The 15,476-nt window shown below is 49.5% G+C and overlaps 1 protein-coding gene across 3 annotated transcripts in view; it reads left to right on the plus strand.

Annotated features, from left to right (window-relative positions):
* Window positions 1–3,131: 3,131 nt before the first annotated feature.
* PLEKHG4 (pleckstrin homology and RhoGEF domain containing G4) overlaps window positions 3,132–15,476 on the plus strand; it is a 59,403-nt gene continuing 47,058 nt past the window's right edge. Inside the window, exon 1 of one of the 3 annotated variants that reach the window (XM_083452771.1) lies at window positions 3,132–3,672. Coding sequence is in view for 2 of the 3 variants with exons in the window: in XM_083452765.1 (XP_083308891.1) it covers window positions 13,933–14,202 (270 nt within the window). In the remaining variant the exon portion in view is untranslated. Of the gene's footprint in view, window positions 3,673–13,796; window positions 14,203–15,476 lie in introns of those variants that run through there. The other 2 variants (XM_083452767.1, XM_083452765.1) reach the window with 2 other exon arrangements.

The raw sequence follows: 15,476 nt of genomic DNA on the forward strand, positions 1-15,476 counted from the left end.
GAGGGGAGAGGGGCGGAGTCGAGACACAGCAGAGGGAGGAGCTACTAGCCCCGCCCACCAGCCGCTGCCGGCCTCTACTGGCCACACACAATACACCAACACACACCGGGAGAGGCCTCTGCAGGCCACTCCTGCTGACCACTGAGAGCCGGAAGTTTATCTGCGTCCACAGAGCCCCAAGCTCTTTGGGCCTAAGGAGGGGGGCGTGCCGAAGCCTGATTGGCCGCCGCTGGCCTGGTGGGTGGAGCCATTCGGTGCCTGCTCCACGTGCGCGCGCTCCAGCCAGAAGGGGCAGCCCCGGCGACGCCAGCAGCGAAGTTTCCGCAGCGGAAGGGAACGAACGACGGACCGACCTTTGTTCGGTCCCTCGGTCCGCGTGGGCTGGGGCTTTTTGGTGAGGCACCCTTTCGATTTGCCTCTGCCTCGCAGGGGTAGCTTCCTCGCACCGGACGCCCTTTCAACCCAGCCTGGTTTTGCATGCCCGGGGCAGAACGTTTTTTGACCCTCACTCCCGCCGTGGCCATCTCCTCCCCTCCTTCCTTGGGGAGGGCGGGTGTCTCGCCCCCCGACCGCCTTCTCCGCACCCCCGGGCCCAGGCGCTGCCACCAGGAGGCAGAGCGCCCTTAGCTAAGACAGGCCAGCATTCATTTTAGGCAGATTTTATAGGAATGAAGAGGAACTTCTTTCAGAATAGATTTTTTTAGCTCAGAACTTTACATTTTTACTTTCAACATGCTTTCCATCTGCTTTAAGACCCAAGAGTAATTTCCTTTTTCAGTTTGTAAGTGAAGATAAGAGCTGGCCTGCGGATCTTTTGGGTTGGCCCCCTGCTTGCTTTTTATTGAAATATGATTAAACGGGTATATATTTATATTGTGTAAGCGCAGTTGAATTCAGTACGTTTTTTTCTGAATAGACATGATTAGGCTTGTATTGTCAGACATCGTGTTTCTCAAGTCGCCCTGTTTCCCCTGAGGTACACCATGACCCCCTTTCCCAGCAGCAGTGCACACACACCTAGCTCAGGGGCTTACAAACCTGTCAGTCAACTCACAAAGGAGGTAAAATTTGAAGAGAAATGGCAACAACTCTCATTTTTTGCACAGGATATATCCTCTTTGGTAACACTGGCAGAAACAATTGGGTTATTTCTTTTCAGCAGATTGATGCTTACGGGCAATAATTGCTAGGATTGCGTTTTTCTGCAGCAACTCTTCTTTCCAGAGATGGAACAAAATCCGTCAGATACCACAAGTAGGCTGATGAGCAGCCTCCTTTGCCATAGCCAGAAACTGCTTTTGGTTTCTATGAATCATTCCTGGAGTTGTCAGAGTTGAGTAAGCAGTCCATGGCAGCAGCATCCCAGAGGGATCAAATCACTAGCCTAGATTTGGGTTTATGTGACGAGGAATTTCCATGGTCTCTGGGGGAGCCATAATGAACCACAATTATCCTGCCTCTTACCATGATTTCCAGTCTGTTGTGGAGATCTCTAGAATCCTTTCTGAAAGTAGGGAAGGGGGAGGTGTAGAAGAAAATAGTGATTGCTGTGGCCAGAGGCTCTTGCCAGATGCCAACAAGCCCTTGCAGTGATGCTCGACCATTTTGGGGAACTTTTTGCTCCCAATCCTTAGGCTCCCAGAGATGGTACATCTTTTCCTAGCTGGGGCTGTACATTTATTTGGATTAAGGACAACTCTCATCCCCCAACAGCAAGAGTCCACACATTCATTTAGGGAGGGGAGTCATTTTGAATATTGCATTGAAATTGATGCCTGTTACACTTCTAGTTGTATGCAGTGGCGGGGGGGGGGGATGGGCATGGATGCCCAGTCTGAGAGAGCAACAAAACCCCTCTTCTACATGATTCGAGCTTGCCTGCAATTCTGAGAAAGGTGCCCTCTTGAAGCTTCTGCAACACCCCCCCCCCTTACAGAGGCACAGAGAATTGACAGCAGGGAAACATCCCTTTGAATGGTCAAAGACAGCCTTCCCCAACCTGATGTTTTGGAATACATTACTGCATTGGCTGGAGCTGGTGGGAGTTGTAAAAACATCTGGAGGGCACCAGCTTGATGAAGGCTGGAGTCATGCAAAAACACAACTTTATTATTAGCACTTTAGGAAAAAGAACACAGGGAATGCACTTATGCTGAGTTCATTGGTTCATACTGTCTACTACACTGACTGGCAGTAAAGGCTCTCCAGGGTTCCAGGGAAGTCTGACTCCAGCCCTAACTGGAGAGATTATTGGGGACCAAACCTGGGTCTGATTCAACTACTGATTCAGTTTTGCAAATTGGCCTGCATTGATTCTAGTTGGTTTGTCTATGTGAAAGACCAGCTCCTACTCCTACAAAGCCACAAATGATTTATGCTGGTTGTCTGTGCATGCTTTGGACCTTGTGCAGAGCATCATAGTCCATAAGACTGAAAGTGGCCCCTTTAGAAACAGCCTATTTTTCAGAGCTATTTTTCACCAATATACTTCCATTGAAAGTGGAGGACCCCCCCCCCAATATTCAGAAGCACCTTGATCTAAAGAACAGTGACTTCCTGCCTAAAAGGGGACCTCTCTGCTTGGTTGGGAGGGAGGGAGGGGAGTTATGAGGTCCATATGCCAGCTTTCTCAGACCTCCAAGAAGCTTGGCACACATGACAACTGTCCCTTTTGCCCAGAGGTAGAGCCAGCTCTGAGTGTGGTTGATGGATTGCATTGCAGGATATGTGTGTGTTATAACAGTAGGGGTAATGAGAGAGTTGCAAGGGCCAAACTGGAGGAGGACTGCCTTGGGCTGTGAGCATCAACCTCCTCCCACCTCACCCCACTCACTCTTATTCATGGCAGAGGGTGACCTGAATTCTTATTTTCCACCCTTCTGGTAGGGGGAGATCTTGGTTTCTCTGGAGAGTGGCTACACAATCCTAACTTAGAGGTTTTAGAAACTCATCCCCTTTTTGGTGGTGGGGCACATGCACTTAGAAGCCCGCTTGGTTTTGGCAGCGCCTGCCCTCAACTCCATGCCAGACCTCTGATGGCCTTCCGCAGCCCATCGCCTCAGCAAGCTGTCTCTGAGGCAGGAGCTGGAGCTGTTGGGTCTGACCACAAGTGGGGGAAAATCTTCCTCAGCACTCAGAGGGCTAGTCAGCTGCTGGCGGCAGCCCTGCAGCCAGTCCAGACTTTTTGGGGCATCAAATTGCATATCTTACTCTGTTTTTCTCCAGTGTTTGGATATGTTTTATGTTTCCCAGTGGGGGCCAGGAGACTAGCAGGGTCTCTCTTTTGCAAGACATCAAGTGAGGAGCAGAGAGCTGTGGAGAGACAGACAAGGGTGACCAGCAGGAGTGACAGTCGTGCCTTCCCGGGCATGCAGCCCCACTGACTGGCAGACTGGCATCCCTCTCCCTGGACTTTCTGCACTTAAGAAGGCAGCAGCCTCCCTTTGGAGCCTTTCAGGGAGGAAGAACAACAGAACATCGCCTGGCCAATGAGTTTGAGAAGCTGCCCTGATTTCTGGACCCTGACCTTGCCATGTTGGTGGTTGCAGCCGTAGGAGGAAAACCAAACCTGTTTCTTGCCACATGCTGCACTTGAAGAACCAGAGAGGCAGAGGGGAACTCCTGGGTTCCATGTTGGGATCACTCACCACAGCTGCTAGATCACTTTGACAGGTGAGGAGAGTCCACTGTAAAAGGGATGGATTGAAACCCATCAATTCATTTTCATAGCTTTATTGAATCATAGAGTTGGAAGGGACCACAAGGGTCATCTCGTCCAAACCCCTACAATGCAGGAATCATTTTGCCGGATGTGAGCTTGAACCCACAGCCCTGAGATTAAGTATCTTATGTTGTTACTGACTGAGCTGTATGTAGGGCTACCTTTGAAGTTGGTCCAGAGGCATCACCTGGTGCAGAACTTAGTGGCCAAGTTGCTTGGGGGAGGGGGGGGCAAACTACTGCCAGCACATAACGCCTTCCTTGCTTGCAGGGTTTGCAGTGGCTGCCAAGCTGCTACCCAAGTTCAAGGTGTTGGTACTAACATAAAGGGCTCAGGGCCAAGTTACTTGAGAGATTTCCTTATCTTGTACCTGTCCTTTATGCCCTGCGTTCTGCAGGAGCATCTCTCCTCAAAGTGCCAGAAATACCAGAAACCTTCTCCACAGTCCCTGCTTTGTGGAACAGCATCCCTGTTGAGATAAGACAGGCATCCACTCTCTGGACTTTCAGGAAACAGATTTTGCCAGGCAGCACGACTTTCCCTCAGGGTGGCCACCTTGGGAGGGCCTCTGCAGAAGTGCAATGGGGTTAGAGAGGCAGGTGGTGTTGCTTTGGTCCTAACAACCCCTCAGTCCCAAATCCATCGGTGCTCACCATTTCTCTCAACAAGTCCCATGCTTGTCTACTCATCCCAAATCCAGCCTCTTGGGTTTGCTTAATGTGTAGACATCACCTTGTTTTCAGGTGGCTTTTATTACTATTATTATTATTACATAATGTATTCATATCCAGCCTCTCTCTCTCTCAAGTTGGGTTCCAAGGTGGATTACTGCGTTTCAAAACATTACTAAATACAAAGGAATAAAGACAAGCTAGTTAAGAACTGTAATTACGTTAGAACCAGCATTTAAACTACAATTTGCCCTGTATTTTACAGCTGCCTTTGCTGGTTCTGCTCAGGCTTCTTGACCCAGATTCTCATGCAGAGCAGGAGCTGCAAGAATAGAGTCAGACTGTTATCCCGCCACTTTGACTTTGGATAGCTCCCTTCCTAAGACCCTTCTTGCTGGAGGTGCACTGGAAGGCTCTGCTGATGGGTTATGGGCTCTGCCCTGCCCTGCCCTGCTCTTCTCCTCTGTGTGCCTCTTTAGAAAGCTGAGCTTCTTCCTTACAGAGCAGTCTAAATCCCAGCCAGATGGGGCACCGTCACTATCCGCCATCTCCACCGTAGCCCTGTTTTTCAAGCTAGCTTGCGCAGAAGGTGGCGGTGGGGAGGCAAAATCCTGCTTTGATTTATTTACTGATTATATCTCTATGCCACTTTTTCATTCAGGCGATTCACAAACAATAATAATAACATGACAGAGCATAATAGAACATCAACATATACAGCTTAAATCGTATAGAATAATTAACAAACCATCAGCGAAACAATTGGTAAAACACTGTGAACAAAGCAGCAAATAAAAAACAAGCTAAATATCCACAATTAAAGCAAAAGTCATCTTATACAACTGACAAATCAATACAGCATTTATAATCTATAAAATAATATTAACGGCATTAACAAAATTGCAACCAAAAAATAAAGTAAGCCCTGTTAAGTTCATATGCACATCTAGACACCCCCATGACTTACACATGACTTACACTGTCTTGTTCTTATTTAAATACACATAATGCTGGTGGCAGCAACTCCCCTCTGGAGCTGGTGTAGCCACTGAGATGTTTTGTGCTGCCACCAGCAGGAGGCCCTCCAGCGGCTCTCCTGCACTTTCAATGCTGCATCCACCACCATCCCCAGCATGGTGGATCGTGGGTTTAGATTGTGCCCTTAACCTTTCTGATGGACTAAGTTTTAACTTCATTGTTCTTTCATAAATAGACCAGCAGTTCAGATAAGCTATACAAGAACTGCATTTAATCAAAGGACTTTGCCAAACAGCTCTTTGGCCAGCTAACTAAGAAGAACAATGCAAAACCTAAACTGCTGGATCAAAATAAAGCTTCTGGCAGGCTCAGTTTCTCTGCACATGAAAATAAGCTTTGGGAAACATGAGGTGCTAGACTGGAGTCAATCAATAATTTTTTATTGCATATAGCCAAAGGCCTTCACAATGTACAGCAGAGAGCAAAAGCAGCTCGTCTGGAGTCAGTAAGGTTAACAATATGATTGACAGTAAAGTATTGTAGTCTACTATATTGTGCAGCGGAGACTTTTGAATAATGTAACAACAAATATATTTTAAGGAGGTTCAAATTTTAAGATAGCTGGCTTTTTTGGGACATTGCCCCCCTACCCTGTCTTAGAAGAGACATCCCTGTGGCTTCTCATGCCACACAAACCCTTCCACAAAGTCCTGTTTTAAAATCCGTAACTATAACATAATAACAATGATGAAGAATCCAAACCTTTGTGCCAGACGGATGCCTTCACTGGTCTTCCTTCCCCTCCCTCTGTTAACAGAGGGCTCCATGGCCTCTGGACCAGATGGTACCAGGTCAGTTCATGTCAAGGACTGTGTCCAACCTCCTGAGGTGTAGAGGTGGCTTTTCTTTCCTCTGTCCCTTTTTCAGATGTGGAGTCTGTCCAGCTGGGATTTCACATTGCCTTGTGCTATTAACCCCCACTCTCAATGCCATTGGGAAGAATTTCCGCTGCGTTTCTTCCCTCTGCTCTTCAACTTCTTGTTTTAAAGTCATCTGAAAGGCTTCGCTGTTGCCTTCTAGCACCTGACGAAGGGCAGGTGAGCTGTTGTCCAACAGTGCAAGATTGCAGAGCGAGTCTAAACCCAGGCAGCAGCGGAGCCAGCCCTATACCCACAACCCTTCTTAAAGTTTACACCAGTTGCTTGCAGCAGTATAGAGGCCGCATTCCTGCTGCTGGTTCTCTAATGTGATGAACAAGGGGAAAGAACAGCAGTGAAAATGAAAGTGTGTGTTTGAATGAGCTTCCAAAGGTCAGCCACACTGTGTGGTGGCAAAAGAATGCAGTTCTGTGCCCTTGTGTTCAAACTGCCCCCCCCCCCAATTTTCTAAAAGTGTAGCTTTAATTACACATTTCCTGCTCGCAGGTTCATCCCATTTTACTGCTTCCTAAGAGGCAAGGGTGGGGGACTGGTAACTGATAGCCTATTAACTGCCCCGATATAACCTCTTTTCACTGTTCCAATGTCAAGTTTCTGTTCTTGCAGGGGGGAAGGCTTTATTTTCATTCTTCAATGAAAATATAAGAAGGAAGGGTTGCCATCCCACCTCACAAGGTTGCTGTGATGAGAAAAAGAGAGTAGCTTGGAAGAAATGCAGAATAAAGATTCGATAAGCATAAAGGCACAATAATCAAGGCACAATAAATGAGGTATTACCACTAACTCTTCAGCTGCCTTGATCGGGAAGCAATAACACAATTTGAATCTACTTGGAGGAAGCAGTTAATTAACTGCTGGAATCCTTTGCTGACTAGAGCTTACTTGTGAGTAAATGCTACAGAATCTTGGCCATCAGGAAGAGCATCGCAGGATAATGAGCACTATGTCAAGCACTTGTGTAGAGCCACCATTAACTGGGAAAGCAATGCCTCAGGAACACCAAGGAGGATCCCCCAGAAGCAACAGGCATGAAAGCCAAGAGGCTGCCTGAAGGACAAACCTGTGGGGAGGGGGAAGGCAGTGGGTGGGGGGCAACTTGCCCTAATTCTGGAGCAGTTAATGCATTGGCTGGTTCAGCAGCAGACAGCATCTGGCTGCTGTAGACAGGCTGCCCTTCTGTCCCTTGGAGAGCCCACAGCATTAATCCAGACCCCTGTAGGCCAGCAAAGCTGCTCAGCATGGAATGAAGGTGATTAAGAGTCAGCAAGATAAACATTTTTCATTGCCAAGATAATCCAATGGCTTTTTGATCTGGCTTGGCAGAGGATGGGGAGGGAAGAGGGAAGCCTTTCTGATCTGAATGAGCAGCTTCTGCTGGGATGAGCAGGAGGTCAGCAGTGGGCTCGTTTATGGTTCCCACAGATGGGAGGAGACCAGAGATTTCCCAGAGCTTTTGTTTCAAATCCTCTCTTGCTTCTGATCTCGCCAATGTAGCCTGCAACTTAACTTTCCTCTTGGCCGAGGTAGTGCAGGCTTCTGCATTGATTTATTTCATTCCATTTCTATCCCACCTTTTCATCCAAGTAGTTTAAGGTGGTGTACGTGGTTCTCCCTTCACTTCATTTAATTCTCACAACAACCCTGTGAGGTAGGTTGGGGCAGAAACTGGCCCAAAGTCACCTAGGCAGCTTCATAGCCGAGTGCAAATATGAACCCCAATCTCCTAGTCCAACACTCACCACTACCCATGTTGACTCTCAGTATGCTGGGTGCACCTTGTGGGCGCATGGATAGCAGAGGTCTCCCTGTATGCTCAGAGTGGGGGTCCCACACAGACTTCCACCTCTCCTGTGTCCGAAAAGTGGCCAGTTCAAGTCAGCCACACCCCACTGAAATGCCTAGGGAGGGGGGTTTCATTTATTTGGCCACCAGTGTGTCCTAGTAGTGAGTTGCCAGAAATCTTAGCCTTTGTGCTGCGGTTGAATCGTTTCCTAGCTATAGATTTCAGCTATTGAGAGCTTTTTGCACATGGGCATTTCTGCCAACTTTACCATGTTGGAAGGGGTGCATTTATTCCCACAAACTAAGGAATCAGAGTGAACTGAGGGTCTGATGCATTCCCACTCCATGTTTCTCTTCACAGTAGATGTTAAACTACCCCAGGTGGCTACACAGAGCAGGGTTTATTTAAACTATTTTTACCCCACACTTTAGCTGAAAGTGCTCCCAGAACAGCTAACAAAAATCAGTACAGTGGTACCTCGGGTTAAGTACTTAATTCGTTCCGGAGGTCCGCTCTTAACCTGAAACTGTTCTTAACCTGAAGCACCACTTTAGGTAATGGGGCCTCCTGCTGCCACTGCGCCACGGCTGCACAATTTCTGTTCTCATCCTGAAGCAAAGTTCTTAACCCAAGGTACTATTTCTGGGTTAGCAGAGTCTGTAACCTGAAGTGTATGTAACCTGAAGAGTATGTAACCCAAGGTACCACTGTACACTCCATTTACGTAACCCTCTGGTTATGTCAACTTTGGGATGCACGCGCGGCAAACCCGGAAGTATTTTACCAGGTCTCGCCCCCGCATGCATGCGCAGAAGCGGTCTTCAGATTGCGGAAACCACAGGATCTGACCGGACCTCTGGAACGGATCCAATCTGCAACCAGAGGTACCACTGTAGTAAGAAACTCAGACTTACTATCTCAAAATATGTTGCACGTGAGGGAAATTAGTATATAAATAAAAACAAACATTCCCTTTTCCCAGGCCTTTGCTAATTAAATAATCTATAGCCTTCTAAACAATGTGAGGTCTTTTTTATTTTGTTTGTTTCTTAGTTATGCATTTTTGTGGTTTTACATTGTAAACCGCTTTGTGACTCTCAAATGAAGGGCAATATAGAAATATAATAATGATAATCAAATAATAAAAAGGGATTGGGGGGGGGGGTGGAGAGAGAAAAAGCAAGTGCTTAAAAGTTGCAGTTCTACAAATGTTGGGTGAAGGGGCTGTCCAAAACTTGGAGATACTAACGAAAAGGAGTGCCAACCCCATGAAGGATGTTACCATAGCTTAGTTCTTTTCTAGTTTTGTTTTTTCTCCCTCTGGACTGCTCAGGCCCCGGATAAAAGGTGGGATCCCACCCAACCTTCAGGATACAGCTTCTGATATGCGGGGGGGGGGGGGCCAAGACCAGCTGCCTTATGACTCCCCCCCCCCCCTGCAACTGAGCATTCTCTGTTATTTGCTCCATCTTGGCCTGGATGGGCCTGGGCCTGGGACCTGCTTCTTCTTCCTGCCTGTTTTATCGAACTGGAAGCCCTGAGAGACCTTACCTGAATAGCCACCCACTCCCTGCACTGCTCTCCTTGTTCCAGTTTAACAGACCATTTCCTGGCTGTTGCTGTGACCCCTCCCTCCCGCCTTTGGCCCCTGGCCATTGGAAACAATTGACTGTGACCGGTGGAGGAATTTGCCACACAAAATGACTTCCTCTCTAAGAGGAAAAAGCCTTCAGCCTCCCTTGATAGGATTGTGATTATGGTTCCATGACTTGCAATCGGCATTTCCGTAATGTTTCATTCCCAACATTTATTAAGCTGAACTTTCTGTGTGTGTATAAGGGAGTGGGGGATTTTTGGAAGTTCCACCTTTGTGTCCTACCGTGGAACCAGATGCTGGCGATTTGTTAGGAGTGCCTGGTGGTCGGCCACAGGGCAGGGTTGGGAACTAGCTGGGTGCTGGGAAAATCAGGAGGCTTGTGTTGGCTACAGCCCCCTACTAGGACACACACCAGCTCCCCTGCGAGGGAAGGAGATACTCAAGAACCCCGTCCATCCCAGTGGAGCTTCCAGGAGAGAAAGTCCCACGTCTTACACAGCCTTTCTTATTCCCACACTGGCTGGAGCTTTTGGGATTCACAGTCTGAGACATCTGAAAGGCACCAGGTTGGGCAAAGCTGCCTCATATGCTGGGCTGGTGGTGCTGCTGCTTTTAGCAGGTGCTCCAGGGAAGGTATTGACCCGCATGGGGCCAAAATAAAAGACTGGGAGAAAGGAATATATCAATGAGAGTCTGAAGCCAAGGATTAGCAGAAAGAGGCCGAGGAAGTGTGGGGGAAACGGGAAAACCTGCCTGGCAGGATTTAACCATTTCTATGACGTAGTCTGTAAACTCACCACTTGGGGGCAGTAAGCCCGGTGAAGTAGTAGTAATAGTACAGTAATTTATTATTTATACCCCGCCCATCTGGCTGGGTTTCCCCAGCCACTCTGGGCGCCTCCCAATAGAATATTAAAAACACGAGAAAACATCAAACATTAGAAACTTCCCTAAATGGGGCTGCCTTCAGATGTTTTCTAAAAGTCAGGTAGTTGTTCATTTCCTTGAAATCTGATGGGAGGACATTCCACAGGGCGGGCGCCACTACCAAGAAGGCCCTCTGCCTGCTTCCCGGTAACCTCACTTCTTGCAGTGAGGGAGCCACCAGAAGACTCTTGGAGCTGGACCTCAGTGTCTGGGCTGAACGATGGGAGTGGACGCATTCCTTCAGGCATACTGGGCACCTGGACATTGTATCTGGGCATTCTCTGGTGCATGGTCAGTGAGGGCTGTTCTGACACTCAGAGTGGAACTTCTGCAACTAGGAGGCTGGGGCAGGTGGGTCAACCCTTCCTGCTTTGATGGGAGTTTTAACTCCTAGGGTGCTGAGCCCAGTGCCCTATCAGTCCCGGCCCCTATCCATTTGCCTCCTGTCCCAAAGAGAGAAAGTTAAGGAAAAAGAGCAGGGAGAAGCTCCACCAAAAGACACCACCCCAGTGATGGCTGCTCTCCCCCTTCTCGTGTTGGATCAATACCCAAAAGCTGACCATGCCACTTATCTGTTGGCAGGGATCTGTGTTACCCTTTTGCCAAGGCATCTGGGAACCTAGGATGGCAAGGGATTCACTGGATGGGATGAAGACTAACATTAAGAAAAAGAGCCTGCCATGAATCAGGGCTCAAGGGAAGACGCCGGGAATGCCAAGTGCATCTTGGGCCCCAAACTCAAGCTTATTCAGTGCTCTAGACTCCCACCCACTCTAGATTATTCTAATAATGAGCTCCTAACTTTTCTGCTAACAGCAGCATGTATGGAAATTGCCAGAAGCTGGACAACAGGAACAGGTCTTAACATTGACTCCTAGAGTGTGGTCAATAGCATTGGCCAAGAAGCTGGCCTGTCAAGTCAGAGCAGCTAGTGACAAACACAATCCATTCTCATTCTATAATACACGGCAAATATTTATTGAGTGCATGAATCATTTATTGAGTGCATGAAGGAAGCCACCTGATGCTCATGGGAAAATGTGGCAAGACCGTTTAGAATAATTGAATGAAACTTTATTATAATGCATGATACATCTGTACATATAAGAGGACAAGCTTGGGTTGGTTGTTATTGGACAATTAATTTTATTGTTGTTACTGTTATTTGAAAAAATAAAATAAAAACATTTATAAAAACAGAATGCCAAAGTGGGCCTGGTCAGGACTCCACTCCTTAGGAGGAGGCAGGAGTAGCTGCCCAGAGGAAGCTGTAGTCCCTGAGCCTGGGTTTGCTGGTAGCTGGAGCAACATTCCAGCCTGCCTCTCCAGACTCCATTTGGAGCTCTCCAGGGTGCTAAACATCTTGCTTGCTTGCCTTTTGGACCTTGACCTCTGCTTTGCCTGACCTTGTTTATCTGGATTTCCCACCCTGCATTATATGACCTTACCTTGCTGGCCTTTGCTAGACCTGACTTGGTTTGCTTGATCCCAAATTGGGACTAGTGGTAGGTGGCCTGCAATTCTAGAAAACTGTACATAGCACACCCACCCACTTGGGTTCAAGCAATGCCCACTACCTGGGACAGGACAGACTGGAAGGGGTGATGCAACACTTATTCCCAGGGGCCTTGTGGCATAAAAACTGCATTTCACCACCCAGCTGTCTTGTTGAGTTTTCTGGGGAATGGGTGCACCACATGGGAGGGTCAGTTTCATGAGCTGCCTTTGAAAAATGTGGTTTCATATTGGAGTGGGTGTTGAAAGAGTGGATTAGGGACATAATCTGGTCAATGTCCTTTTTGCAGGCCCAGGAGGTGGATTAGAATGTAGGCAGTTTAGGCGTGAGTTTGCCTCTTACACAAACTCAAGCACCACAAAAGGCTGAGGACCCTTTTCCCAATCTGACCTATTTAGATTGTACAAAAAGCACAGCACAGCAACACTGAACTCGTAGCACTCAGCTTGTCAACTGAGAAGCCAAGTATACACCCCAGAAAAATTGTTCCTGAACAGCTACAGGAATTACTTGGCCTTTTAAACTATACCTGCATATTGGTGCCACCTGGGATTGGCAACGAAGGGCCTTGGAACCTGGCACCACAGAAGGGAAGGGGTGACAAGTGTAATGCTGGCAGACCGAGCTGTTGTGGGTGGGTGGGTTAAAGGGTTTCTTTTTGCTAAGAGAGGCTGAAGGACAAGTGCAGTCAGATGGGTTGGGGTCATGGGGAGGGGGGCAAAAGAGAATGCTGATTTCAAGGCTCAGGTTTGTTTTAGGGACCCAACATCATGCCTGCCTCTTGAGGACAGGCTCGAAGCTGGGCATCACTCTGTTGGCCAAAATCAAGGGGTGGTGTCAAGGCTTGGCATCTCTTCCTGGCATTAGGCCCCTCTCCCCACCACACAGTTTGGGAATCCACTTGGGTGAGGATGTGGCTGGCATTAGAAGAGGCCAACCAGGGGCTCCAGAGGGTGCACTGGTTCAAGGTCTAGATGGCCTGTGTGTGTGCCAGGGGTTGCCAAGAGGCCTCTGGGGTCTGGAGGGTGCCAGTGCCAGGATCATTACAGGCAAAGCCAGAGTTGTAGGGAGCGCAGAGGAGGCTAGTGGTGGCGTCTCTCCGGCAAGCCCTGCAACGTGGAGCAGGAGCCCGAACCCAAAACTGAGGAGGCCAAGGACAGTCTTTGCAGGACCACAGCCCGGAGTGCTGGAGACTGGAGGACCAAGCAAGGCCGCTGGGACCGGGCAAGCAGAAAGAACAGCGTGAGCAACAGGGGCTCCCCGAGTCACCCGGGCAGGGGGATCCTCCGACCCTGGGGCAACGAGGCCGGGGACGGCCCTCTCTCTGGCCTCCTTTAGCACAGCCTCTAGCCGGGATGGAGGCGCAGCCTGGGCAGCAGTGGGACCCCGTTCGCTCCCTTGCAGCTGTTCTTTCGCCCCAAGCGAACCCAGGCGTCGCGGGGCGTGAGGGGAATCATCCACCCCGCTCCCGGGGCCCTGAGGGGCGGTCCGGGGGCGCCTCTGGAGCCGAGGCCGGGAGCTGTTTCTCCCCGCTACCTCCGCTTTGCTCCTGGGAGGCCGCGGGGCCTTGGGAGCCGGAGCAGTCTGCGAAGCCCGCCGAGCAAGGCGGGGCGGTGGGCGGAGGGGGGATCAGGTTACAGGGCCGGCCTGGCTGGCTCTGCGGCTGCGGGCCGGGCTCAGCTGGGCGCCTCCAGCAGCAGCAGCAGTGCCGGGAAGAGCCTGCCGCCGGCGGCGGCCGCAGAGTCAACAACAACGGCCATGGTGAGTCGCGCCCGAGGGGGCGGCAGCGCGCGCAAGGCTGATGGCTCCTATGAGCATGTGCAGAGTGCCTCGGGGAGAGGAGCGGGCGGAGCCTGGTGTTCCAGCTCCGCAGGGGAAGCGGGAGCCGAACTTTGCCGGCTGGCGGACACGGACCATCTCGGAGGCGCCCGAGCTTTGGGGCCGCCGAAGTTCCTTCGTGCATGGAACTGGGGTCGGAGTTGCTGCCCCCGACCCCATCTACCAATCCATCGCTGCTCTTCGCCGTTTCTCAGTGTTTACGAAGCGCTGGAGGAGGCCGGGATCCCTCCAGGTGGGAAGCGAGCCGGCGGCCTCCCGGCTCAGGTGGCACAGATCCCCGGAGGGAGGGAGGGGTGGACGGCGGAGCCTCCGTCTTCGGAGGCAGCCCGCCTCTCCAGGATGCCGGGGTTGCAGTGTGACCTTCCTGCTCTGCTCCTGTTGGGCAGCTGGCGGGAAGGACCAAGGGGGCCCTGGGATGAGCCCCATCTCTCTTAGGCACCTCTTCTAGCGCACCTGGCTAACCCTCCTTGCGGAAAAGTCACCGCGCGGCACATTCCAAAGAGCGCTGTTTGAGAAGGGGAAAGAGCAGCTTTCCAGCTTGAAACTGGTGCCACCGAGGGCAAGGCACGGTCCATGGAAACAGGCTCCCTGCCATTGCAAGCTGGTCTGAAAGTGGATATAACTTTCAGAAATGTGTGCCAATACAGGGTGCAGTAGTTGTTAAAGTTTTGGAGTCCCAGGTTCAAAACCTCCCCAAACTGTGACCCCTGAGGCTGGCCACCAGCTCTGCTACCTGGTAACAATAAAGGGTGCAGGACTCCATGCACACAGCCACCAGTTTGCAGCTGAAAGGTGCCAAGTAATATTTCAGCACAAGTGAAAAACTTCAGTCATTCAGCACCTGCTGCTGCTGAACTAATAATGAGATTTTAAAAGTTGAAAAAAAAAATTGCTATAGTTTCAGCCAATAAACAAATAACTTTAAGGATGTGCATTTATTCATTCTGCATAAACACAGAGAACCAAATATGATAGAGCAATGTGTATAGCTTGAGGTTAGGCTTTCCAGAATTCTTTAATGAGATTTCCTCCACTCCCAGGGAATTTGAGCAGCTGACCCTGTTTATTTGCCTGTCTGTACTAAGAAGGAGGAGGGGGTCTTGAGACCCTCCGTCTGCTCCTGTCCTCAGCCATCCATCCTAGCAAAGGAGGGCCATCGTTTTCATCATGAGTCCCCAGCAGGGAAAAAGGCAGGGTATAAATAAATATATAATAATTATAATAATAGTAGTAGCACAGTGCCTAAAGCTCCCTGTCTGTAAAACCCTGGAGAGCTGCTGCTGCTGCTGCTGCTGCCGCTGCCAGTCAGTGTCAACTACACTAATCTAGATGGGTAAATGCACTGACTCAATACAAGGCAGCTTCTGAAGGGAATGTGGAAGGATACTTGTGTCTCAGTCTGTGTATTGGTTTGCAAAGTACAAGTTAGGTAGTTTCTCATCAAAATGCAAACAAAACTTTCGACCCCACTCCCCACAGAGAATAATTTTTACTTATAGCAACCAA

Source organism: Podarcis tiliguerta (assembly GCF_965153285.1).
Source record: "Podarcis tiliguerta genome assembly, chromosome: 8".
NCBI lineage: Eukaryota > Metazoa > Chordata > Lepidosauria > Squamata > Lacertidae > Podarcis > Podarcis tiliguerta.